This window comes from Mercurialis annua, linkage group LG6, assembly GCF_937616625.2.
Source record: "Mercurialis annua linkage group LG6, ddMerAnnu1.2, whole genome shotgun sequence".
Lineage (NCBI taxonomy): Eukaryota > Viridiplantae > Streptophyta > Magnoliopsida > Malpighiales > Euphorbiaceae > Mercurialis > Mercurialis annua.
In genome coordinates, this window is record NC_065575.1 from 47,480,269 (window position 1) to 47,507,609 (window position 27,341).

The window sequence follows — 27,341 nt, forward strand, 5'->3', positions numbered from 1 at the left end:
TCGTTTTACCCATTTCGATCCAATGATGGCTGATACAATCAAAGCGTCTTCATGAGGAAAATCTACTCCTTTCGCATCCTCTGGCCCGAAAACAATGTTAGGCCATGGCGACCCAGTAGATACCGACATGACCATCCTTTGCTTTTTCTTTCTGCGCTTGCGACCATACTCGGACTCTGAGGTTCCTCCCGAGATTGTGTTGATTACTCCTGTGACTTGTGTTTTCTTGGATGGGGATTGGGCTTCCCTACTCCCCCCGGGCTCCGACCTGACCGAGTTGACCCTCGTATTCCCTCGGTCTTGGCCCTCCTTGGCCACAACAAAATGTTGTAATCGCCCCTGGCAGACCAACTTGTCTATTTCACTTCGCAAACGTCCACACTCCTCTGTTTCGTGGCCGTAACCATCATGAAAATCACAGAACTTGGATCGGTCTCCGTCTTTCACTAACCTCGGCGGGTAACGAATCTCTTCGTTGTTGTGCTTGATCCAGGATAGAATTTGTTCCCTCGGAGTATTGAGTGGTACATACTGTCTCGGCACTCCTGCTCGATCTACATATCCTTCCGTTCCCCCTCCAATACTGAAACTTGGCTTAGTACCAGGCCCCGTACTTGGCGGACTGGTCTGAGCATTGAATGGCTTGTTACCTCTGTACCCCGAAGTCTCGTTCAGAGGTCGGTACCGATCTTGGTTACGGTTAGATCCCTGAGTATTCTGCGTTTTACTGGGAACCGGGCTAGCCGTCCCATAAGACTTCCTCTGCCTTTCCTCGTCAAGATTGATATAATTCCAAGCCCTGTCCATCAACTCGGTGTAAGTGTCAACCGGGTTGGTGATCAGGCTGTCTCGGAAGACTTGCATGCTGGTGTTATCTTTCATAGCATCGATGGCGGTATCATCGTTCAAATCTTCTATCATGATTGCCTCGGCATTGAATCGAGCAATGTAAGCTTTTAAACTTTCTCCAGGCTTTTGAAAGCACTTCTTCAAATCAATGGATCTTTTCTTTCGTTCGATGCTCGGGGCAAAATGAGTTTTGAAAGCCATGGCGAGCTCCCTGAAACTGGTAATAGAGCCCTCCTTGAGGTTCTGGTACCATTTTTGCGCTGCATCACTCAATGTTGAAGGGAAAACTTTGCACACCGTGGCGTCCGAGACACTTTGAACTCCCATGGCAACCTGAAAGCAACTTAAATGAGTCATCGGGTCGGATTTACCGTTATATCTGTCAATGGGCGGATATTTAAACTTATCTGGAAATGGGTCATCCCATATAGCCTTTGACAAAGGGCTAGCAATGCCACAGGTAGTAAAAGGTCGAGATTCTGCCTTGTGCCCTTTATGCCTATCCAGCTCAGCCTGGACCAGACGAGTAACTTCGTCATGCAAAGTTTTCTGATGCTGAGATGCTGCCCCCGAACTATGAACACTCTCGGCCCCGTTTCTCCTGACCGGTGGAGCTCCTGCTCTCGCGGTCCGCAGAGGATCTGCCTCCGGGTCTGGGTCTCCCCTCCCCAAACCAGCGTCTCCGCGCTGTGTCCCCGGTGGTAGATTCTCGTCTTGCACCCCCTCCCTTCGAGGAGGAGGAGGATCATTCCGACCTTCGTCTCTCGGAAAAGGGCGATCGTGCCGACCTTCGTCTCTCGGCAGATTAGCGTCACGATGATCTTCACCTCTGGGTGCTTGATGCTCTGTAGGACCCCTGGGTCTGGGTCGTGGGTGGTCGCTCCGACCTTCTTCTCTCGGAAGACGACCATCCTGAAACTCAGCAGCTCGAGGCGGTGGGGCCACAGGGGTGGCCGAGGGATTGTAACTTGGGTAATACTGGGACATGACTGCAAAGTGCATCTGCTGAGCCTGGTGCAGCTGGCGAGCCATGTATTCTAAATATTCTTGAGCTTGTAAGACCGCCGGAGGTATATCCTGCCCAGACGTTGTTCCCGTTCCCGTAGCCACCAGCGTAGCATCTACCGGGAAGTTGAGTTGAGTGGGAGACAAGGTACTGTGGAGGAAACTTTGAGGCACGGTGGTTCCTGGGGTTGATAAGTGGGTGTGACTTGGATCTGAAGCAAAAGGGTTTGCTCTTGGATAGTTTTCCAACCCATATAAAGGCACAAATCCAGCTCCACTGCCGGAGGCCCTGGATCCTCCCACCTGAGCATTCGCCGGAGGAGTTAAGCCAGTGATCACAGAGGTTCGACCACTAGCAGAGACTCCACCAACCAAGTTAGTGTCGGTAACCGTAGTTCCCAAAGGATCTACCCTGTCCAAAACAGGATCATCAGCCATTGTTTCTTGTCAAGATCTGATCAGCAACGTCAAGAGAACCAGAGTAGAACAAGGGAATACAAAACGTTTCCCACAGACGGCGCCAAGTGATAAATCACCAAACTGAATCCGGGCTTTAACGACCTGCACACCACAAGCAAACAGAGGTCAGAAGGAACTCCGGTGGGGGTCACCGGACGTTCACTCCGACGCTCAAGTAAGGTTTTGAAGTAGAGGAAGAAGAAGAAGAGAAAAGAGTGTATTTTCAGTAGAGAAAAAGAAATTACCTAGGGTTTGTCCTTAAACCCTCTATTTATAGTTAGGGTTTAAGGACAAACCTGCCTTGCTGGCAGGCTGTGAGCCCAGTGGTCCCAAGAATCAGTTATGCTGACGTGGTAGAATATCCTTGCGGGTGGCACGGGTTGTTAGGCGTGTCAGAGGGAACATTCCTCACGTACCTGTCAGAAGATCTTCTGTGGTCCCAGGATCTGGTACACGAGTGAGCGCTCTCGGGCAGGACTTCGGAGCCCGGATAACTTGGGAGTCAAGTTATCATGGTTCCTGTATCCGAGAGCAGCTCAGAGCTCCGACCAGATGTTCCAGTCTGTCGGGCTCAGGAGCTCGGAGCTCGGCTTAGGTCTGAATTGGACATACTTCAGAGCTCGGGTGAGATTCTTGGTCCGACCTTATCAGGCATGATTGTCTCGGATGATGTTTGAATTCCCATCGATCCGGTGACCCCCCAAGTCATGCGTTCTATGGTTTCAAGAAGGTCGGCCATTGTTACCAGGTCGGTGAAATGCTTGACTTAGCGATGTTCGTTCCTGGCGAGGTTGCTTCGCCCCTACTGGTTGTGCTACGTTATCAGTATGGTCGGAGTTCCTAAGATTGATAACTCGGCTTTTAACAGTATGTGGGATGGGAAGGAGTCTCCTTCGTTATTTCAGGTACACTTGTAAGAATTCAGCAGTTGAGGAGAGAAGGATTGCATACCGAACAGATGTCCTATATGCTGGAGAGGGTAATGATTTTGAGAAAACACAAGTTGTTGAATGGGGTAATGATTTTGAGAAAACACAAGTTGTTGAATGTTCAAGCAGTTCTAGTGTTAAGGATATTGTAGACGAAGTCAGAAGTATTAGACCTACTGGTTACAACGTAGGAATAAATATGGATAATGTGAACACTAATAATTCTGATTCTTATGAATTTATGGGAGAACCGTTGCTAATTCAAAGCACTGAAGGGGAATTAAATGGGGATTTTCCAATACGTAATCTTTTGCGTGATCTTTCGGAAGTAGCAACGGAGGTTAACACGGAAAATCATGCTATTAAGGAACGACGAGATGTGGCAGCAACTGTAGCAGCAACTGTGACAGCAGACTTGAGGTTCAAAATCAGGCTATGCCTGTAACTGTGTCAGCAGACAATGAGGTAGGCATAAATCATGTTTTACCTGCAACTTCAGTTCAGTGCTTTGCGGATCAGCGGGTTTTACCTGCATCTTTAAATACAGAAAACTCAAAGATGGTAGAGCAGGTTGTACATGTTTATTCTCATGCAGAAGTGGAAGATGTTGAGGATCATTCCGTGTTACACGTACTCACATGGAGAAGACTCCAGTTGAACAGCAGCTCGGTTTGAGTAATAAACCAGAATTGATAATGGTTGGAGAGCAGAAAATTGCAGGAACAGTTCAACAGGAAGTTGCGTTATCAGGTTCTGCAGTTCAGGAGCAGCAACCTTTGTTTAATTGTAATAGTGTGGAGAAGGAAAGCGCTAATACTTCAGGAAAAACAAAAACGACCAAGCGTCCGTTGAAGAAGGTGGGATTATTGGGGGATATTACTTCTCTAACGAACAGTCAAGTGGAATCTACGAATGAATTATCGAACTCAGATATTGCAAACATGTGCCATCAAAATATCACAATCAGAAAGAATACGGGATTTTCAACTCTCGAAGAAGAAGCAGGCAAAACATGGCAGATTGGGCACGATCTCAGTATTTTCAAAAGAGAAACGAGACCAGCTACGTTGAGAAAATTAACCCAGAACATGGCATTGAGTAAAATGAGACAGGTTTGAGTTTTTAGTTTTTCGTTTTTCAAGGTTTTAGTTGCTTTTATGTCGGTGCCTCTTTCATTTATTTCTTGGAACTGTAGAGGTGGTCTACTTAGTTCTAGGAAGCAAAACTTTATTCGCAATATGGTTTCCACCCATAACTTGGCTTTTTTCGGTTTGCTTGAATTAAAAAAAAAAGAAGTTGTTGATGATTTTTTGGTTAGGAGTCTCTGGCCAAACTTGGATTTTTCTTACGATTGGATTCCCTCACTTGGGGCCTCTGGTGGGTTATTATTGATTTGGAATTCAAAATTGTTAAGTAATGTCTCTATTTCTAAGGGCACTCAGTGGATTGCTATAGATTTTGTCTTCAATTTTATTAGTTGTCGTCACGTTTTAGTTTATGCAAGTAATCTTGCTGCGGAAAGACTTTTGCTTTGGAAGGAGCTTATTACTTTGATGAGTTTTTTGGGTCCTATTATCATCAGTGGTGACTTCATTGATACTTTATCTCCATAAGACAGATTTCAAGGGATGGGTTTCACTCCTTCTATATTGGTTTTCCGTGAATTCGTCTATGATTCGGAGCTGCAAGATCTTCCGCTTCAGGGCAGATTATTTACTTGGCAAAATGCACATTCCAGACCTCGTATTGACAGATGCTTGGTCTCTACGGCGGCTAGTTCTTTATGGCCTTTTATTAGCTTATCAGCCTTACCTGGGAACTTATCCGACCACGTTCCTCTTTGTTTTTGCTCGTCTAATGCTTTTGATTGGGGACCAAAACCTTTTCGTTCAGTTGACGCTTGGTGGGACCACGATAGTTCTGCAAAAGCGGCTGAAGATTACTGGTAGTTAGCTTGCAACAACTCCTCTAATCTCTTACAGAGATTGAGGCATTTTCGGCAGCTCATTTCAGCCTGGAATCGGGAAGTCTTTGGTGATCAGAATAGAAAGATTAAAGATCTTGCTGCAGATATTTTTGCAAGGGAGGCAAGGGCTGATTTAGGTCGGATTTTAGAAGAGGAGAGGGCGGCCATTGTTAGTTTAAAATCTGACTTATGGAACGCATAAAAAAGGTCAGAATCTATTTGGGTTCAGAAATCTAGGCTGAAATGGACACTGGAGGGTGATCAGAATACCAAGTTTTTTCATAGTGTTGTGTCTAAGCACTATAGTAATAACTTGATTTCATCTGTTGAGGTGGAAGGAAATTTCTTTACTCAGCCTAATGACATAAGATATTTTTTTCAATCTTTCTATTGTGGCCAAGATGGTGTGGCATTTGATTTATTGGGATTGGAGTTTAATCGCATCTCTGAAGACCAAGCTGAGTCTTTGCTGCTCCCTTTTTCTGAGACTGAACTTTTCAGCGCTCTCTCTGCGTGTGGGGAAAGAAATTCTCTAGGGCCCGACGGATTTAATTTCTACTTCTACAAGCACGCCTTTCTGAAAGGTAGGAGTATTCTTGATTGCTCGATGATTGCTAATGAGCTTCTTCATTTGGCAACTAAAAGAAAGGAAAAATTGTTGGTTCTCAAGCTTGATTTCTATAAGGCTTTTGGTAGCATTGACTGGAATTATTTACTTTCTGTTATGAATCATATGAATTTTCCAACAAAATGGTCAGATTGGATGAGGGTGTGTTTATCTACAGGAACTACTTCTGTTTTGGTCAATGGAAGTCCTGTGGATCCGTTTTTCTTATATAGAGGTGTTAGTTAGGGTGACCCTATTTCGCCTTATTTATTTGTTATTGCAGTGGAGGGGTTGAAATGTATTCTTGATAAATCAAGGCTTATGGGGATAACTAGTGGGTATTGTTTTGATGTTCAGCATGATCCGATTTTGTTGCTTCAGTTCGCAGATGATACTTTACTTTATCTGCCTTACGATTTGGAGCAACTTCAGAATTTAACTCGGATCCTTCGGTGTTATGAGCTTGTTTATGGTTTGACTATTAATTTTCATAAGAGCGCAATTATGGGAATTAATGTTGGAGAATCTGATCTTTTAGTAGCTGCAGAGATTGTCGGCTGTAAAATTGACACTTTTCCGGTTAAGTACTTGGGGGTTCCTCTCCCAAATCGCAAGCTTTCTACTGGTGCCTGGGATCATGTAGTGGCAAGGTTTAAATCGCGTTTAGCTTTATGGAAAGGGTCTATGCTGTCTCCTGCATGTAGATTAGTTCTTATTAAGGCTGTTCTATTCAGTATTCCTGTGTACTTTATGTGGCTTCATCATATTCCAACTGGAGTTTCAAAGCAGATGGAGTCTTATATTACGCGTTTTCTCTGGAAAGGCGATACTTCTCGTGCTTTTTGTAAGATTTCATGGAAGACCATTTGTCAAGATTTTGATAGAGGGTCGGGAATTAAAATCTTCAGGTTATAAACAAAAGTATTTTATTTAAATGGATATGGAAGTTGAGGTGTAACAACAGAAACCCATCTTGGTTTAATGTTATTTTGAGTGGTTCTTTGTTGTATGATTGGGATTGTCTTTTGGATGGCGATGTTAAAAAAATTTCATTCATTTGGAAAGGTATTCGTAAAGCTTGTTATTTGGATAAGAAAGCGTGGGATATTTTTATTTCGAACATTCAATATAACATCGGCAATGGAGAATCTACGTCGCTTTGGCATGATAATTGGATGGACAACGGTCCGGCAACTTTGCTTTTCCCTAGTCTTCATAAACTTTCAAATCAAAAACGGGCCACAATTTTTGATATTTGGGATATGGGATGGCGTTGGAGGAGACGTTTGCGTGGCAATGAGACAACAATATTGCAAGCTTTTCAAGCTCTTTTCTCTCGGTTAATCAGAAAAATTGACCAAGCGGATGAGATTGTTTGGAACTCTTCAAAAGGGATTTACACGGCTGCTTCTTTTGTCCGTCTTTATGCTGCATATTCTGTTTTGAACGATGAAACAGATTGTGATCAGTTCACTGCTGTCAATTCGGTGACTGTTCATAATGATTTTACTACTATTCATAGGCACGCTGGAACTGATACTTCTGCTGTTAATTTTGGGGTTGTCATAAATAATTTTTCTTGATTTATAAGACCTGTTGTCATTGATGCTCACGTTGTTAATTTGAGGGCTGCTGTTCCTGTATACAATGCTGCTCAATCTGTAAATTTCGGAGCTGCTGTTTCTCGGGTCAATATTGCTCATACTGTGAACCTAGGGGCTGCTATTTCTACTGTTAATGATACTCATGCTGTGAATTTGGAGGCTGCTGTTTCTATTGTTCATTTTGGAGCTGCAGTTAATGACTTTATTGCGGTTAATCATGATGAAGTTGTTACTTCTGCTGAAATTGTTCCTTCTGAGGTTCAAATATATGTTGTTAATTCAATGTATGCTGAGAATTTTGGAGCTGCTGGTAATGTTCAAGCTGCTGCTCCACGTCCTGCTGCAATCCCTTTTACTGCTGTCAATTTCGAAGCTGTGTTAGGTAATGTACCAACGGCAGCAAGAACTCAGGATGAGTTAAATGACTACAGGGCGAGAAGTTTCCAACGATCCTTACAGCGGATTCCTTTCAGGATTATTTGGAAATCAAATGTTCCTCCTCGGGTAAAATTCTTCTTATGGATTGCTTTTCACAATAGAGTCCCTACTCTAGATCTTTTGGTTAGAAGATTAATTATTATGGAGGAAAATTCAGTATGCTCCATTTGCAATATGGTTGAAGACCAAGATCATCTTTTTATTCATTGCGAGTTTGCTAGGAGTGTTTGGTGTGGTGTTTTTCAGAAGTTGAATGTTATGTGGGTTATGCCTTTTTCTTTTATGGATTTCTTTGGTCAATGGCAGGATTTGTTTCAGAGAGGTAATTACTTGAAGCTCGGGCAAATCCTTTGGTTTTTAATCGTCTGGGAGATTTGGAAAAGTAAAAATGGTAGAATTTTTCAGAGAAAAATTTCAAGAAAGGAGGAAGTGATTTACAATGGTTTTACCAAGGCCGTTTTTCATTTTAATAGTTGTAATAGGTCCTTTGCTTATAGTAGTTTGGACTTTTTTTTAAGAGGAATTTGCACAAAATACTCCCTTTATATATTTATTTGTTTGAAATACCTCAATTTTGAATCTTTATGTTTTTACCCCTATTCTGTATTGTTTTTGTGCCTACCTCAATTAAGGCTTTTTTTTATTTGTGAAAATACTCCAATTTGAAATATTTGGCACACTTTCTCTCTTTCCCTCTTTTTTCTCTCTTTCCTTTTCTGATTTCTTTCTCTCTCTTGCGGTTTCTTCTCCAATTTGAAAATATTCGCGACGGTTTCCTTTCTCCCACTCTCTCACAGTTGCTTTCTCCCACTCCGTGACGGTTTCTTCTTCCCTATCCATTCCTTGACGGTTTTCTGCGATCGTTCCTATAAAGTGCTCGTTATTTCAATCATCCATTGCTACTGCCATTAATTCTAGGTATTTTCTTATTTTTTCTATTTTTGTTTGCATGTTGTGTATTCTATTTCGGTTTCATGTATTCTTGTTTTTGATTTTGATTTTATATTGTTTTATGTATTATGTTCTTAATTCTAGGTATTTTCTGATTTTTCTAATTGGAGTTTGCATGTTTTCTATTCTGTTTTTTATTATTAGATTTTGAAAAATGGTTAATACAAGGTCTGATGATGATATTGATAAGAGCTTAAATGAGATTGCGGCTCATGCGAAGAAGCCTCAAACTCCTGTTGTTATGCCTGTTAGCAAGGAAAAACAAAAACGAACTCTGAAATCTCCTTGTAAGAAAGCTGGTGTTAAGTCTCCTGTAAAGAAAAAACAGAAAATTAATGTTCAATCTGCTTCTGCTTCAGTGAAGAAGGTTAAGAATGTTACTGGTAAGAAGAATGTTAAGGTTGTTTCTGAAGAATCTGATAATGAACCTTATTCAGATACTGAAAAAAATGTTCGTCATAGAAGACCAAATCGAAGACGCTTATTTGCTCATAAAGATGTTCCTTCAAGTAATAATAAGGTAACTAACTGTTTTTATTATGATATTTCTTATTTTTCTATGTTGATATTATGGTTTTAAATTATAATTAGGTGATTTTAAAACTGTTTGATATTATATGAATATGTTTGCAACTATATGAAACTGTTTGCAACTGTATTAATCTGATTTAGCAACTGTTTGAAATTGTCCTAAAAACAGGATAACATGTATCAGCAATTATTTGAAACTGTTTGCAACTGTATTAATCTGATTTAGCAACTGTTTGAAACTGTTTTAATTTGTAATTGAAACTGTTTTATCAACCTTAAATGATATAATTGCTATTTATGTATTGTTATTTATTATAATGTATATTGTTTTTTAATTATGCTTTGTTGTTAATTTTCAGAATTTTGACTTTGTGGTTGATCCAAGGAAGCACTTTTTTGGAAAAGTCAATGTTCCATATTCATTTTCTGTTTGTGCAAATATTAGGAGAATTCTATCGAAGGATCAGTTTGTCAAGCTTAAGGATAGTTGCTTTGGTATTTTTTTTGATTTTGATAGCGCTCTTATGCAACATCAGTTGATACATTCTTTGATGTTAAGGGAGGTTTATTTTTCAGATGATAAAGAGTTGTGGTTTGATATTTGTAGTAGGAAAATGAGATTTAGTATGTATGAGTTTGTTATTCTTACTGGATTGCGTTGTTTCGGGGATGAATCTGATTATTCTGAATTCTGCCATTCTAGTAGTTTTTGTGATAAATATTTCAAAGATGAATCTAAGGTTAGTAGAAAAGTTATTGAGAAAAAGTTTATGTCTCGTTGTTGGGAAAATGATAATGAGGACGCTGTGAAGTTTGCTAAGATATATTTGATTCAGTGTCTTCTATTATCTACTCATTCTGAAACTAGAGTTGAGATGAAGCTTGTACATTTGATTGACTGTGAGAGATTTGATGAATTTCCTTGGGGCAGATATATCTTTGAAAAAACAGTAGGTGCTTTAAAGCATAAGCTAGTTGGTGTGAGTTCAGAGGATTACCAAAACAACGGTTATTTTTACAGATTAAGCGGATTTCCGTATATTATTCAGATATGGTTTTATGAGTGCTTGGTTCGTGTACCCGACTTTCTTGTCAAGTTAGCCAAATCTGAAGCGTCTCCTCGTATGCTACGTTGGAAACCAAATGACGTATCGGACTTAAAGGATGTGGACTACAAATTTTTCAAAGATAGCATGATGAAGGTAATTATTCTGATATCATATTCATTTTATTTTAAATATATGTGGTCTTTGTATACTTTATAAAGCTTTTAATTAGTAGTTGCAATAACAGTTGCAAAGGGTTGCAGTAATAGTTGCAAAGGGTTGTAAACTGTTTCATTTTGTATTTATCTGATTTAAACTTCTATTTTTTATAATTGGTTGTTTGTTATTTTAGGTTTCAATGAAGAACATAGAAGCTACTGAAGATGAAGTATCGGGTTTAGATTTTGGTGGGTTAGGTCCTCAACCTGATGAGAATGAATTAGGTTTTAACGACTCAGTTGCTGCCGAAAATGTTATTGGTGAGGAGAATGTCGATGGGGGTGGTGGTGTTCCTGTTCATAATCTTGTGCAGTCATTATGTTCAAAGTTTTTTAAGGACTTTAAAGCTGATATTGTTCGCGATTTGAAGGCGTATGTGGACAGTAAATTTGAAGTTTTAAAGAAAGATATTTCATCGCTTGAGAAAAGAGTTGATTTAATTGAAAATTTAAAGTTTCAAACGGAGGATGATGAGAAGACTGAATCTGATGATGATACGATATTTGTGTTGAAAAAGGTATATTTTATACTTTTAGTTATATTTTCATTTTATTTTTTTATGAATATTGATTTTTTTACTGATTTTTTTTTCATTTATTTATTTATTTTTTAAAGAAAAATGATACAAAAGAGCATGTTGAAGTTACTGAATTTAATAAGGAAGCTGATATTCAAGATGATGTAAAAATCGAGAAGAACTCTCGTGATGGTTTAGCTGATATGAGCAATGAGAAGGTAAATTTTATATTTAATACTTTTATAAACTGTTGTATTCATTTGTATTCATTTATATAAACTGTTTTAAACTTTTTGTTTTTTTGTTTTTAGCATGACAATGATGAAACTACTCATGATGCTAGTGATCTTAATTTCCCTAGTACTTACGAGAAAGAAATTGATTCTATTACTCATGAGATGGTAAGAATTTATATACCTTGTCGGTGCATTTTATTATTGTTTTAAAAAAATGTTTTAAACTTTTTTATTTTTATTTTTGATTTATGCAAGATTAATGATCAAAGTGAAGGTGTTGGTGATGTAAATGAGAGTACGGTTGCTGTTGTTCTAGAAAAAGTTAATGATCAAACTGATGTTATCGGTGTTGAAAATGAGAGTACTATTGATGAGGCTCTAGAAAAAGAGAATGTTCAAACTGATTCTCTTGGTGTTGTTAATGAGAGTACTGTTGATGTGGCTATAGAAAAAGTGAATGTTCTAGAGGTACAATAGTTATTCTTAACTTTTTTTAAACAGTTATAATTTATTATATCTACTGTTATATACTCTTATAAACTATTTTATTTTGTTTGTTCTATTCTAAGGGCGATAATGCGTCGGAAAAACCTCTTCCCGCTACATCTTCTTTTTTGGAAAATCTTGATGGAAAGTACATTGATGCTATTGTAACTGCAGCTGAATTACAAAATTTAGTTGATACAGCAACATATGTACCTACAAAGGTATGTTCTTTAACTTTTTCTTTGAATATGCCAATATTTATTTTATTAACTTATTATTTTGTTTAAATTTTGCAGGTTACAAAATATCAACGCAAGAGAAAGGTTAATCCTTCAAGTGTGCTGAAATCTCCATTCAAATGTTTTGATACACCTGAAAAAATTAAGAATATGGGCAATGTATTTAGAGATCATTGTCCACTAACTGTTGAAAATGTTGGAGAGAAGCATAATCTTGATTGGGAGGCGGAGTTTTACAATTGGGTAGAGATTGACATCGTTGATTTGCCGACTAAGAACGTAAAGGGAAAAAAGAAAAGGTAATCTACTATTATTACTATTATATTTTTAATTTTATTTTATTTAACAATTTTTAATATTTATTATTATGTTTACAGCAATGAATTGTATAAATTGAAATCAAGAAAGTTGGTTCCAACTATGTCTCTTGGTGGCGAATGCGTTTCAAAGAAGGATTTCTTTTACAAACTCTCTGAAAGTGGTTGCTATTTGGAGTCTGATGTAAGTATTTTTAATTAATTTGAAACTGTATTTTATTTTTATATACTATTATAAACTGTTATATTCTCTAATAGATTATCTTATAAACTGTTATAACTATTTTAGACATTTTTTATGCTATTAATTTTCTGTTTGTTTTTTTCATAGCATATTGATATTCTCTTTGGATATTTGCGGAAGAAATGTTCTATATTACGGAATGGCTATACTGTCCTTGGCATCGCCTTTGACGCATTTGTTCAAGCAACATATAAATCTTTGTTGGAGGGCAAGGAAATAGGGGATTGGATGTACCATGACACTATGTTTAATATAATTCTAGGAGAGGAAGGATATTATCCAATCGCTTGGTGTGATAAGAAGAACGTTATTTTTGCTATTCATTTAAAGGTTGATGGAAAGGAGCAAGATCATTTTATTCTGGCGAGAATGGACTTTGACCACCGTTGCTTCTACGTCTACAATTCCTTATCCTCTGATTTCTACAATTGTATTGCTATGTCAGTGGTGCGCGGTTATGCAACAGTTTTGCCTTTTTTCCTAGACGAGGTTGGATTTTATGAACGGAATGATATTGATTTTAATTCTGAAGCTTATGTCGGTAAGGGGCGTACTGAACCTTTTCGTGTTGCTCTTGTTGTGAACATGCCTCAACAAAGTAAAGGGTATGTTTCTTAACTGTTTTCATTTTCATTATTTAACAATTATGTTTTCTTATTTTTTTTTATTTTTTCATTTTTTAGAGATTGTGGAGTTTTCATCACAACTTTTGCTGAATATCTTATCGAAGGACGAGATATTAGTGCTGATTTTGTGAAGATTGAAAATATTGATATTTACCGGAGAAGATATGCTACAAATTTATACATGTATGGTTTGTGGAAGAATTTTAGTGGTTATGTGTCTGAGTAGTTCATTTTAGAATACTCTGGTTGCTATTGTTTTGTTTGTTGAACTATTGTTTTTAGTTTTATATGACAATATGTAATTTTCATATTTTTGTATTGTTTGACTTTGTATCTTTCTATCTGTTATTACATTTGACTATTCTAGTGGAAGTTGTTTTTTGTAAACCGTATGCAACTGTTATATAAACATTTATATTTCATTTTAAACTGTCTTATATACTATTGCAAACTGTATATAATAGTTTATAAAGATTTTTCATTTTGATTTGTTCCATAAAGTCTTATATGTTTTTGAAATGATTTGAAACTGTTTTATATACTGTTATATACAGTTTGCAACTGATCTAAAAATTATTTTATATAAAGAGACGGATTGTAACTTTTTTCAATGCTATTATGTAAATTGTCTTACAATGAATTCAATAAGAAAAAAATTATTTAAAACTGTTCAAAAATATTAAAAAATACAAACAAGAATTGTATCAATTTTTTGGAGGATTTCTACATGTCTTCTTATTATGACCATATTTTTCACATCTTCCACATCTGTTTTTGTTTGACTTTTCATTTGGTCCTTTGATCCTTTGTTTTCTTGGTCTACCTGCTTTAACCTTTCCCTTTGGTGTTAGAACAACTTGATTTTTTTATTTCTATTGGAATATCCCATGATTCTTCGTTTGCAATTGGATAGACTATGTCTTCATAAGCAGCTAGCATTTCGTTTTTTGTGTAATACTTTGAGCAGTATTCATAAGGATCCTGATGCCTGTCATTAAAAACAGCTAAAGCATGTATGCACGGTATCATATCCAATTGAAACCTTTTGCATGTACAAGTTCTTTCCATAATATTGACTGTGTTTGTTTTGTCACCATTACTAACTTTGAATATTTCATCACTTGTTTGCTCCACCTACAAAGAAAAGTAAAAAAATTATAATTTACACTGTTTGAAACTGTAATAGAAATTGTTATAAAATCCGTTTGATAAGGTTAGAAACTGTTTGCAACGTTTATAACTGGTAATAACTAACCTCTAGTTTAATGCAGTTTATGAAGCTCTCCCTCAAACTTTCTTCATGTTTAGGCATCAGTGTTGTAATTGTACATCTTGCCAAATGTATGTTTTTATAACTCCATCTCTGAGTTAAGCTTCTCAAGTATTCAAATAACATTGAGATAGGTAGCTCTCTTGCTTTGTTGATGGCGGCATTCAATGATTCAGCTGTGTTTGATGTCATGATATTGAATCTATTATGGACTGATTTTGATAATGCCCATTTTTCATATCCCACATCTACAAGATATGGTTTTACTCGGCTGTCCAAAGCATCCATTTCTGCAATTTGGTAGTTAAATTCTGTTTCTGTGTAGGCCTTAGCAGCAGCTAGAAATATGTCCTTTATTTCCTTTTGCTTTCTTCTAAATTTTACCTTCAAATTGTTAAGCAAATGGAAAATACATACCCCATGTTTAACTTCTTCACCATACACATCTGTTATTGCATTTTTTATGCTTTCATGTCGGTCTGAAATTATGCACATTCCTTCTCTCACACCGTAAACTTCCATCATACTTTCAAAAAACCAATTCCATGAATTGTTATTCTCAGAGTCTGTCACTGCATAGGCAAGAGGGAAAATTTTTCCTGTATACAATATAAAATTAATTAATATATTAACTTTATAAAATACAAAATAATCATAAATATGTTGAAAGAATATATAATTGAAACGGTTTGCAACGGTTTTATACTATAGGTGATACAGTTGTAAACTGTATTAAAGACTATTAAAAATAAAAAAAACTTATATGAAACGGTTTGCAATAGTTTTTTACTTTATCTGCAACTGTTGTAAACTGTATTTATGAATGTTTCATAATCAAAAAATTTAAAATCTTACCAGCTGAATCATGGGTCGAAGCCGCAAGTAGTGTTCCACCATATGGACCTTTTAAGAATGTTCCATCCACTACAACAATAGGCATGCAATGTTTCCATCCTTTTATTGATGCATTGAGTGCCATGAATGCATATAGAAAAGCAGAATCTTCATCAGTTTCTAATTTTACATAGGATCCGGGGTTTGTTGTTTTTACCATGTGTAAATAACTTGGAAGTTGCGCAAATGATTCTTTTGGTGTTCCTCTTATTAGATCAATAGCTTTTCCTCTACATCTCCAAGCTCTCCAATAGTCCATATCAACACTGTAGTCATTTTTCATGTCTCGCCTAATGTCATTTGGTGTATAAATCGTCTTCACATCAATGAACTTATGTTTTATAATATTTGCAATGACGGTTGAACTAGCTTGACATTGACTGCCCATTCTCTTTTCCAAACGGCAAGTATGAATATCAACAAATTTGCGGATCACAAATGCTTTTGTGTAACCAATCTTTGAAGCGTATAGATTCCATTGACATTCTTCATCAACACATTTTAACCTGTATTGCCTTGTGCATGATCTGATTACCTGTTATAAACCATGTTGTACACCATTAGAAACTGTATATGAAACGAACTTTTAAACTGTATGCATGTGTTGTAAACGGTTGAATACAGTTTAGGAAGTACAAAACAATTGAAACTGTTATATAAACACTTCGAAACTATATTTGAAAATGTACTACACGGTTATAAACTAAAAAGGATATTGATTTATAAACTGTTAGAAACTGTTGTAAACTGTTAAAGAAACAGTAGTAATAAAAAGTAATCTAATAAATTATATGTACCTTGAATTGAAAATGTTTTGATAGTGCATAGAGGCTTATTTCACTCTTCAATGAATTTTTATCCCTGTACTTTTTCCCAATTTCTATATCCCTTGAACCTTGAACAAATTCTTGGAAGTCTTCCTCAAGATATGTCTCTCCAATATCAGATAAAAGATTTGCATATTCAATCATATTCATGCTATTCTCTGATGTCTCTCTTAATGCTGAAGATTCTCCTTCCATAGACAACATGTTATTTTGTAAAACCAATTCCATGTTATCTTGGTTTACAGTTGCATTTGATGTCTCACTAGAATAGACTATTTTCCTCTTTTTCTCTAATGTTACACATATTCTATATTTTGTAATGTCATTATCTTTTCTCTTAAGCTCTTTGTAGAATGTAAGACCTGCATCATCTTCAATACTTATTGGAGGACAATCATCACTGATTTTGTACTTAATAACTAATTTATTTTGTTTAAGCTGAATCTTCATTTCAGTAGAGATTATATCAACAAGATTTGTGAAGTTACAATTCTTTGGTAATATGATTCCAGATACTCTATAATTTGAATAAGATGAATTATCTTCCCATGAGCCATCATATTGTAATAAAATCTGTAAATCTTCCATTCCTGAAGTAAAAATTAAAGTAGTAAATAATTTAGATACTGTTATAAACTGTACTATACTTTATTTTATATAATTATAAACTGTTTTGTTTAGTTTTTAAATTATTGCAACTGTTATCAACTATTGTAAACACAAATTAAAATAAAACAGAAAATGTATGAATCTGATAATATAAAAAAATTAAAATAATTAGAAAATCAAAATTATACTGATTAAAACTAATGTCAACTATTGTAAACACCTGTAAACTTACATTTAAACTAATGTTAAACAATATATCAACTAACATTTAAACTAATGTCAATCAACATTTAAACTAATGTCAACATTTAAACCTACAATAGATATATTTTCATGTAAAATAAGATTTAAACTGATGTCAACTATTGTAAACACATGTAAATGACATATGCAACTGCTTTAAACTTTAAAATATAGAAAAATATTTGATATAAAAATAAATTTTATTTAGAAATTAGGTTTATACACATTGAAACTGTTATAATTTATTTGATACTCTTAGAAACTGTACTATACTTTATTTTATATAATTATAAACTGTTTTATTTAATTATTAGATTATTGCACCTGTTATCAACTATTGTATGAATCTGATAACATAAAAAAATGTATGAATCTGATAACATAAAAAAATCTAAATAATTAGAAAATCTAAATTATACTGATTAAAACTAATGTCAACTATTGTAAACACATGTAAACTTACATTTAAACTAATGTTAAACAATATATCAACTAACATTTAAACTAATGTCAATCAACATTTAAACTAATTTCAACATTTAAACCTACAATAGATATATTTTCATGTAAAATAAGATTTAAACTAATGTCAACTGTTGTCAACAAATGTAAATGACATATGCAACTGCTTTAAACTTTAAAATAATTAAAAATATTTGATATAAAATTAAATTTTATTCAAAAATTAGGTTTATACACATTGAAACTGTTATAATTCATTTGATACTATTAGAAACTGTACTATACTTTATTTTATATAATAATAAACTGTTTTGTTTAGTTTTTACCGTTTGCAACAGATCTATACGTTTTTAATTTAGATCAGTTTTAATGAAACATATCATTGAAGCTGTTATCAACTGTTGTAAAAACATATAAACTAAAATAGAAATTATATGAATACGATAATATAAAAAACGATAAAAAAAGTAAACGAATGAAACAGTTTGCAACTGTAATATAAATTTTATTACGTTTTAAATTAGATAAAATGTTCGAAAAATCTCTGAAACCTAATTAAACATACTAAAACTGTAAAAGAATTCGATTGAACAAATTTTTACCGTTTTTTGCTGAATTCGCAGTTATTGATGATCGTAATGAATGAATTTGAATAATGTAGCAGTATATCGAGTAAATCTGACAGAATATTGAAGAGAGAATTCGTGATTTTGAGATCTGGAAAAGAGAAGAAAAGATGAGCTGAAAGTTTTGAGGAGGAAGAAGAAGTTTGTTACAATGAAAACACGTGGAGTATTATTTAGGTATAAAAACAAATAAATCAGGGTATAAAAGTAATTGGTTGAGGCGGTTAGGTATGAAAGTTAAGTCCACAAATTGCGGTAGGTATTTGCTATTATTTTACTTATTTATGTAATTCCCTAATTTTCTCTTTTTTTAAATCCAGATTGTATTTTATTTCCGGATTTGTAACTTTTTTCCTTCTCTCAAAGTCGTAGCATCTAGTGAGCCACTTAAGGTGAGCCACTTCTTGTGCGAAAATTTTGCTAGTTGGTTTTTGCCTCTTTTAGTGGTTTAATATATTTTTGGTTCATCAAAAAAAAAATACTACTTTCTCTTTCTTCATTATTTTTTCTTCTCTTTATTATTTGAAACCCTAATTTCTTTTTTCCTTTCACTTCTTCCATTAATGTCCACCGCCCATTATCAAACTTCATCTTTCAAACTGCACCACCACCATCCTTCTACTGTCGTCACCACTCATCCCCTTCACGCCTCATGCCACTGCCGCTCGTCCCCTCCACACCGCCGCCATTAGATTTTTTTTTTTGAAATCATATCTATATGTATATATCTAAAATTTGTATTTTTAAATATAGAATTTATTCTTGTTGTATGTATGGTCTATTTAGGTCCTTTTTAGATTTTCAGTTTGGCTTCATTTTCATTTTTCATTTTTCATTTTTTAAATTTAATATTTTTATTTTCAGATCCGATTCTTTTTCAAAAAAAAAACATATATAATTTGTAAGCTGAGCTACTTGGGACGGAGGGAGTATTATATATGAATTACATTCAAAATTAATGAATTGTATAAAAATCCCTATTTAATTCTCAGCATCTATATTTTTCTATCATATAATTTTTTGTATATAATTCATATATAATCTGATTTATACACGAATTTTGTATTGAACGTATACAAAATCATATTTTTGTATACAAAAAGATAGCATTTTTATAAATATTTTTAAAAAGATAGTATTGTTTGTGAAGGAAACTTTTCGGTAGCATTTTTATAAATATTTTCTATTTTTCCGGTGATTGTGTAAAAACCCCTATATAGTGATTCATCCAAAAAATGAGAATCATATCCTTGAAGTACAATCCTAAATGAATGCAAGACTTTAGAAAAAGACTACATAAACAAAAAGATAAAAGATACTGGATCCTGAAGATGGGTATGGCCTTCAATCAATGAAACTCAGCCTTTCATAAAAAAATGAAAAAAATTGCGATGTGATTGCAAGCAGGTTATATCGCAATGCTATGCCTGAGTTGAAATTAACGTAGACTGGATCAAAAACATTAGAATCAGTTTAATGATTAAACCAAAGAAGCAGCCTAAAATAACCCGTATACTGACTGTACAAATATGTCAGGTAAGGTTCACGAAATTGCCATCATTCAAATAGTTATTGAACTGCTAGTCTCTGGAGATGGTCCATGAAAACCTCAAAGCTCACATCATCTGTGAATAAAATATCACCGCCTGGAAGAGGAGAATCAGTGTTGTATGTAGCAGACGGGTTTAATTTTGCTAGGAGAAAGCGAGCCTGCAATGACACCCAAATAAATTGTCTCTACATGTATATGTCACATTAACCAGTACAAACTACGAAGTATTGATAGTAGTACCTGTGAACCATGTTGATCGCAAATCACTAAACGAGGTACTGGAAACCTTTCTTTTATTATTGCATCCGCATCATCACGAGGACCTTGTAGCAATTGGGAAAATGCCTGCAATAACAAAACATATCAAAAACAAAAGGCGTTATTAGGATCCACTGATTCGATGCAAATTCTAATACCACCACTGCTATTATTTGGATCTACGGTACAATAAAGTTCCAGTATACTTTTAGTCTGTTCAAACTTGGCAGTTGCCAGTAGTGTACTACACTAATAATTTATTAAATTTCTAAAGCATTACATTACTAACAGAGATTCTCAAACATTTATGATGTTTTGAGAGCATATTAGAATCTGTGTTTTCTTCAAGTTTGATTGTATTACTAATTTTTCATCCCAAAATTTCAAGAACATTAATTTACATTGTTTTCTTTTTTGGGGTTTAGAGTTCCACTATATTTTTTTAAATACAAAATTTGATTACTGCATAGTTATACAAAACAAGAGTAAATGTAAGTTTTAAACTTAACTTCCATTTGAAAACAGAAAAAAGTACCAAAAAAGCGACCAAAAGAAAAATATCAAACCAACCATATCAACTACAAAGTTATTTGAAAATCTAATTGTCATGGAGCAGATTCACTCAAGTAAAAAAGTAAACTAATAGTTCACTAATTATTATTTAGCTTAGATATTAGTTTTTCTTGGTGCCAATTATATTAATTTAAATAGAATTTATACTCAAAGGTTTTCTGTTCATATCCACAAATCAGTGTCCAGTTAAGAATGGAGTATAGACTCTAAACAACATTAGACATCACAATTAATCAAAGAGAAGCATATTTTAAAGCTAAAAATAAAATGAAGGGGTTTTTTTTTCCACAATTTACGCTCCACATCTTAACAAACTACCTGATGTTCTGGTTGATTGTGGTAGCCAGCTTTCCGCCATTGAGCAATAGTAGCACCGTGGAAAATGACAACAGTAAAATAGGAGTCCAAAAGCAGAATCCTGTCAGCTGCAATGGCAGCTACATCTAATAGTGCTGGCTCTGGTCCTGAATGAAATGAGTAAGAAATCAATGAAGGCTGTATCATCACAACGGAATTGGCAACATTTTCCCGGTTCAGTATGACTCTGAAGTATGCTGTTTCATCTGGGCTGTTGTTGAAGACCTGCATGAATTCCATGCATTAGAACTCATGATCAGTAGTTCAGTTCAGTTAAATTAGATATAAATTGATGTGCCTAACGGTAAAATCTACAGCTGACTTACCTGAACAAACTGTGAACGGCGTAAGTTAAACATAAACTGAGGAAATATCGAAAGCCGAGGAGATAAGCTAAAAGAAGACGGACTGTCTTTCTGGTAGTCTCCAAACCTTGAACATAGATGTATTAATGCTTTGTCTAGCCATCTTATAGGGTCAAACTCGGCCTGCACGAGAAGTACTATTATGCATAGCTTTATAATGCCCTCTTTTGACCTTATATGCCACTCGGTGTTTAAATTGTTCTTTTCTCATCTATACTATATATAAAAGCACGGATGGGGGGAGGACAGACAAATTTACTGAATAATCCTTTTCAGTTTACTATTAAATAAAGATTTTATAGTCATTAACTAATTAGTTATTTAATTAATCACTATTGTAATTAAAGTCCTAATTAGAATAGGTAGCTAAATTATCTCCAATTTAGTTTTTAGTATGTAAAAAATAACTAAATTGTCTCCAAATTAGTAGGAATACCTATCTTTTAGTTTGATTGAACTACAAAATTAAAATATTGTATTTGATCAATATAATATTATTTAAATTTCTATCTTATTATTTTTAAAGATAGAAATTAATAAAAATAAGTTAATTAAATTAATTATTTAATTATGGTTAAACCGAAACAAGAATAAATTCAGTATGGAAAATAAATTTATAACCGAATATATTATATTTACTTTTACAAAAATTCTTAACTAACTTAATATTAATTATAAATAAAAAATTGATACAATAATGATAAATTTACTAATATGTTCATTGACGAGTTACGTTACGAGCCACATGCATAGCACGTAATGCGAAACTAGTAGTTATAAGAGTTTCTGCCAGTGAGCATGTTAGATGTAAATCCTTAAGTTCATCCAAAATATTCAGTCGGCGGCATTTAAGTTGAAGCATAGTGCAGCAGGGATTATGGGACCTAACAACCTTTTTTGGTTATGGACCTTAAAGAAGGCCATGAAAGATTTGCTTATTACCTCAATTTCCATTTTGAAAGAAACTAGGCGTGCCATGGCTACAGCAGCTGCTTCTTGGTCAAATCCAGCAATCAAATCCTGAAACTTTTAGTTCAGATTTAAAAGAAGAAAGACAAACATTGAGACAAAAAGAAAATTGAAACAATGTCAAATCATACAATCAAAAATTCATAATCATAAAAAAAATCAATCACCTTCAATATTCAACGATGGAAAAACTTACCTGACAATCTGACATTATTTTTATTGTTAAATTTGAAAGTTCAAAAAAAATTGTAAATTATATCCAACAATCTGTCTATAGTACCCTTTTCATATTCAACATATTTACCCAGTGTAAAGGCATTTAGAAGTGCAGCACAAATTAGCATATGCATAGTCCAACAAGTATTTTTTGCCTCCTAGGTATACAAGATTCTGTTTTTTCTATCTTACTATTCAAGCAAAAAATGGCAAATACAACCAAGTAGACCAGAGAGCTTGCCTGTACACTTCCACTTCCAGCAACCCATCTTCTAGAGAGGGTTGTAACACGAAGTCTCATTTGACCAGTGCTATGTTGGTAACTGCACCAAAAAATCAGTTATAAGCCAAAGACTAATCTATCTTTGTTAAGCGTAAACAGGTAGATGAAACACTCAAGAAATAATAACTTTGGAGTCCATACTAAGTCAAAAATTGGAAGTAAAATTGATTGCTTAAAGGTTGAACCGTAACATCAGGATTGTCCTTCTTCACTATTTCAAATATTACACATAAAGTTGTAGCTTTGTCTATTCCACACATCTTCCATGCACTGGTATTCCCCTGGCCAATAACAGTATCGGAGCACAAAGGACCTTTCTGCACAGTAATTAACAAATGGTGAGAAACAGAGAAAGACAAATAGTTGGCTATTTGTTATGATAGATATACCTTTTCAAGTGATGCACAAGGACCAATAATGCCTTGAACTTTGACATCCTTTGAGCAATTTACTTCAAATATACCACTGCATGCACAATGGGGAAGATACAATTGATGAAGCTTTAGCTTTAATAATGATATGTTATTATCAATAACAAAATGCTTGACAAAAAACATGAAACATACAACATAAACTCCATTAGCTTTGCAAAAAATATTAATTTCATATAGCATTTAATCGGTGCTTCCTGAGTTTGGGTACTTCAAAGAAATTAGTCAATGTAGGGAAATGCTTTATTTAGGTTAACAAAACAACTATAGATTTTTGGTCAAACCCATCTTGAGGCCCATGTACCTTCACCTTTTTGTTTAACTTGTCCTTCTCCAAAATTTTGTCTTTATCTAGTCTAACTTTCTAAGTCCTTTTTTGGTCAAAGGAGTGCGCACGACACTCATCGTGAAACGTGCGTAAGACCGAACTTGAAGAGGGACTAGATAAACAAAAATTTGAAAGTAAAAGGACTAGATAAACAAAAAATTTAAAGTACAGACCTATTAAATAAAAAAAATTAACACATTAACCCATTAACTCAAACCCACTTTTTCATTTTCCACGTGGTAATGGTAACGGCAACTTCCTTCCAAAAAGGACCTATTAAATCAAATCCATGAAGTACATGGACCTAATGAATACAAAACTTTGGAAAATGACCAGATTAACAAAACGATGAAAATACAGGGGCTTCAAAATGGGGTTTTTCCTAGATTTTTCAAGTAGCTCAGCTTCCTATTAGCACATGTCATAATTTTCATACTCATCAAAATAAAAGGAGCCTATGAAGCAACTGCATGTACACAAAACCATGACTATACGTCGTCAATAACCATCACCAATCATTCCCAAGTATGGCTGATCGTGGTCACAACGGGTGTAAACGAATTGGGCTACTCGTGAGTTACTCAAAATCGACTCGGAAAAAACTCAAGATTGGCTCAAAAAATTCGAGTCGAGCTCGAGCTGCTCGAGTTTCATCTACAGCCGAGCTCGAGTATCAATTACTGAGGCTCGCTGGCCAAAACGAGCCTAAACAGACCTCACGTAGTACATATAAAATAATAATTTATTTTTTATTGTATTAGCTTTTTATATATCTAAATTTAGGTAAATATCATTTTAATTGGTTAAATTATATATTATATAGTGAAAAAAATAAAATACATCAAATATGTAACTTGTTAATAATTATTTTATTTTTATTAAACTCGAGTTGAACTGGAGCTTGAAAATTTAGGCCTATTCGAGCTCGAGCCCAAGCCTATATAACACACTTGAGTTCTAACTTGGCTTAATTCGGCCTCGACTCGGCCCGTTTACACTTACAACTACACTCACTTGTTTTTTTAATGTTAACTGATATATAGAGCTAGGGGAGTACTATAGAAAAACAAATAAAAATATAGGTATAAACTTATTGCAACAAGCATAATCCCATGTACTTGGCATGGTAAACAAATTCCAAATAAGTTTCATAAATGCCATTTACACAAAAGAAGATATATTATTTTTACCGGAAGATATTTCAGTAAGTCAAATGGATTCTAAATTTTAATAACGCAGGAGCCTTCATACATTATTTTTCTTGAGGTTTGTCAACAAATGGTCAGTTAAAATTTTAATAGTTGATGAAGCATTCAACAAATATATACATCTATGTGACAAGATACAAATATTGTTTGACCATCTCCAAAGTGCAATATGCAAGGAAAACTGGAGGTTTGACATGAAGGTAGACACAAATACAATCAAATTTACGATTGTACAAATAAATAGATCTGCGACTTTTAAAAAATTAACCAAAGGATGAACTCACACATACTTTGATGATAGTCCAAGGTCATAGTCATTTGATTGGAAAACACGTTTAAGCGAGTCCTTAAATACTGAATGGACAAAGCTTTCTGCAAGCACAACAAGCCCACCGGTTCTTTCCACAACAACTTTAAGTTCAGCAATCCCTACCTTAAAAAGAGGAGACAGATGAAAATTCATGTTTGAATTTCAAGCCTTATGAGGTGTTCAAAGCAAAAATATGCACTCCAAACTAAACAATGGAAGGTAAAACTTGAACTAAAAAGTAAAAAGGACAATATGTGTTGCATGGGTGGGACCACGAACTACATGATGAAAGGAAAAAAAAATGTTTAATTAAGCATAAGCAACTGAAGTAGGATATGAAGATTGGCAGGGATATATCCTAGTCCAGTCATAATTATGCACTTAACTAAAGGACACACAGTGCAAAAAAGAAAAAAAAAATTGGCAGGTACCATAGTTATTATTATTAAAGGCGCTCCTGAGGCGTGAGGCGACTCAGGTGATGGCCGAGTCGCCCCAAACCCTGAAAGGCAGGCAGATAAAGTGTTAAATGAATGAAGCACAGATAAGTCATTTAGTAGACGCCAGGTACATCAGAAAAACTCACATCCAAGGGACGAGCACAATTTAGAACTAGAATCCATATGAATGGTCCCAGACAGAGTTCAGAGTTAACTGATCCTTGAGTTATTTTAGACTTCACTTGGAGAGTATTAAGTCCAGGAAGATAAAGTGTTAAATGAAGCACAGATAAGTCATTTAGTACAATCTACTGCCAGACAGTTTGCAGGAAGTTACGTGCTTGATGTACACGTTGAATCTTACCTGGTCAAGTGCACAAGCAAACAGATCAAGTACATGACCTTGATGCACTAGCTGCTTCGCAAGTCCCTCATAGAACTTGACAGCTTTATGATAATGGAGAGCAGAATCCTTATCCAGGTCCTTGTGGGAACGGATTGGCTCGGAGAGGTTCTTTGACACAATCTGGAGACCCCAAACAAAAAGCAACAAATATGATGAAGTGTTGGAAAATGAAGTGAAGCTGAAATACATAATCAAAACAGTTCACTTGAACTTAATAAATGCTGCCAAATGAAAACATAATAACAGTCAAGGAGTTGCATACGATATGAGTAACAGCTTCTAAGCGAGGATGGACTTACAGCACCAAGTCCTTCGGTAGATGGACCGCCGATGAAAGCCATGATCCGAGCTCCACAGCCGGGAACACAAGCACCTAATAAACTGGCAGCAACACTGAGAGCCGTGCTGGTGCACCTGGTAGCGCGGTGATCCGGTAGAAGTGGCCAAGGATCCTTTTGCAGTTCCTCCAAGACCTTTTTGTTTTTGCTTTAGTTTTAAAAGTCAGGGGAAAGTCAAATAAGTGAAAACTAGAAATGAAAATGAATTTTTACCGAGTTGAGCGTGAATTCACAATCAGAGGCAGGCAAGAGGAAACGAGAAATGCTTTCAGAGGAGAGGCCATCCCTGGAGCCGGCAATGACACCAGCTGGGGGCTTAGGCTTCTTCAGAAAGAAGCCCATTTGGTCAAGCAGCTGCTCCTTGGAGACGTCTTTGGAGCCCTTGAAAACATAGGTTTTAGGGATCTGGCCGAAGCCAAGCTCGTGAACGTGGACCAAGGTCCCGAAAGTGATGAGGCCGACGAGCGAATTGTCTGGCAGAAGGTCGATTGCCTGGGACAAGGCAGACTTGAGAAAGGCCATCTCCTCCTCGATGATGCAGGTGTCCACCACGAACATGAAAATGGACGAGTAGGACATCTTCTCCCCGGGGCTCTGCGTCTCGTACTCTATGGTGGTGTACTGCGGAAAGAGCTCCGCGGGTAGATTGTCGTCGGTGATGGAGGCGTAGTGAGGCGGGAAAGGGTTGCGGTGATAGCAGAAGGGGCAGATCCAGATCTTGGCGGCGTAATCAACGGTGGAGAAAGGGTTGAGAACCGAACGGCAGGTGCGGCAACGGAGGGGAGAATAGGGGAGGACGGGCATATTGGGAAAGGGCTTGATCGGAGTGTAGATAGCGGACACAGGGACTACACAATTGCTAGCCTCTTGCTTGGTCCCCGGAAGTACGTTCCACGGCATTCTCACTCCATCCTGCGATTCCAGGTCCATGAATTCCGCCATTATGCGATCAAATTCAACACTCCCCTAGCAGTAGTAGTCTGCACAAATTTGTTATCTCCGGATCATATTCCCCTGGATCAATACTCCACTCAATACATGTGTCTATAGTTAAAAGGACTAGGCTGATCAGCCAAAGCAAACCCCAACTATTTATACTCATCTATT

The 27,341-nt window shown here is 35.5% G+C and overlaps 5 protein-coding genes across 8 annotated transcripts; 2 read left to right on the plus strand and 3 right to left on the minus strand.

The window, feature by feature from the left end:
* The first annotated feature begins 8,671 nt into the window (after window positions 1-8,671).
* Window positions 8,672-10,695, plus strand: LOC126687976 (uncharacterized). The gene is made up of 3 exons (XM_056106387.1): window positions 8,672-9,328; window positions 9,699-10,541; window positions 10,633-10,695. Exons 1-3 carry the CDS (start codon window positions 8,963-8,965, stop codon window positions 10,693-10,695), a joined length of 1,272 nt encoding a protein of 423 aa, XP_055962362.1. The 5' UTR covers window positions 8,672-8,962.
* Window positions 10,696-12,465: 1,770 nt separating this feature from the next.
* LOC130015625 (uncharacterized) lies at window positions 12,466-13,530 on the plus strand. The gene is made up of 2 exons (XM_056106097.1): window positions 12,466-12,583; window positions 12,731-13,530. Exons 1-2 carry the CDS (start codon window positions 12,503-12,505, stop codon window positions 13,259-13,261), a joined length of 612 nt encoding a protein of 203 aa, XP_055962072.1. The 5' UTR covers window positions 12,466-12,502; the 3' UTR covers window positions 13,262-13,530.
* Window positions 13,531-13,862: 332 nt separating this feature from the next.
* LOC130015637 (uncharacterized) lies at window positions 13,863-14,771 on the minus strand. The gene is made up of 2 exons (XM_056106142.1): window positions 14,525-14,771; window positions 13,863-14,403 (listed from the first exon to the last, which is right to left on the minus strand). Exons 1-2 carry the CDS (start codon window positions 14,729-14,731, stop codon window positions 14,098-14,100), a joined length of 513 nt encoding a protein of 170 aa, XP_055962117.1. The 5' UTR covers window positions 14,732-14,771; the 3' UTR covers window positions 13,863-14,097.
* Window positions 14,772-14,802: 31 nt separating this feature from the next.
* Window positions 14,803-16,848, minus strand: LOC126687977 (uncharacterized). Its single transcript, XM_056106388.1, has 4 exons — window positions 16,231-16,848; window positions 15,395-15,968; window positions 14,957-15,138; window positions 14,803-14,856 (listed from the first exon to the last, which is right to left on the minus strand). The coding sequence occupies exons 1-4, from the start codon at window positions 16,846-16,848 to the stop codon at window positions 14,803-14,805; spliced, it is 1,428 nt and encodes a 475-aa protein (XP_055962363.1).
* A 2,690-nt stretch (window positions 16,849-19,538) lies between these two features.
* LOC126686858 (protein transport protein SEC23 C) lies at window positions 19,539-27,341 on the minus strand. 4 transcript variants are annotated; one of them, XM_050381128.2, is made up of 12 exons: window positions 26,448-27,341; window positions 26,196-26,369; window positions 25,855-26,016; window positions 25,031-25,173; window positions 23,163-23,238; window positions 22,915-23,090; window positions 22,732-22,813; window positions 22,248-22,331; window positions 21,267-21,428; window positions 20,902-21,165; window positions 19,993-20,097; window positions 19,539-19,910 (listed from the first exon to the last, which is right to left on the minus strand). In XM_050381128.2, exons 1-12 carry the CDS (start codon window positions 27,174-27,176, stop codon window positions 19,770-19,772), a joined length of 2,298 nt encoding a protein of 765 aa, XP_050237085.1. In that variant the 5' UTR covers window positions 27,177-27,341; the 3' UTR covers window positions 19,539-19,769. The 4 variants fall into 4 exon arrangements, with proteins under 4 accessions (XP_050237085.1, XP_050237086.1, XP_050237084.1 ...); XM_050381129.2 differs by having other exon boundaries at window positions 22,738-22,813; window positions 25,025-25,173; XM_050381127.1 differs by having other exon boundaries at window positions 25,025-25,173.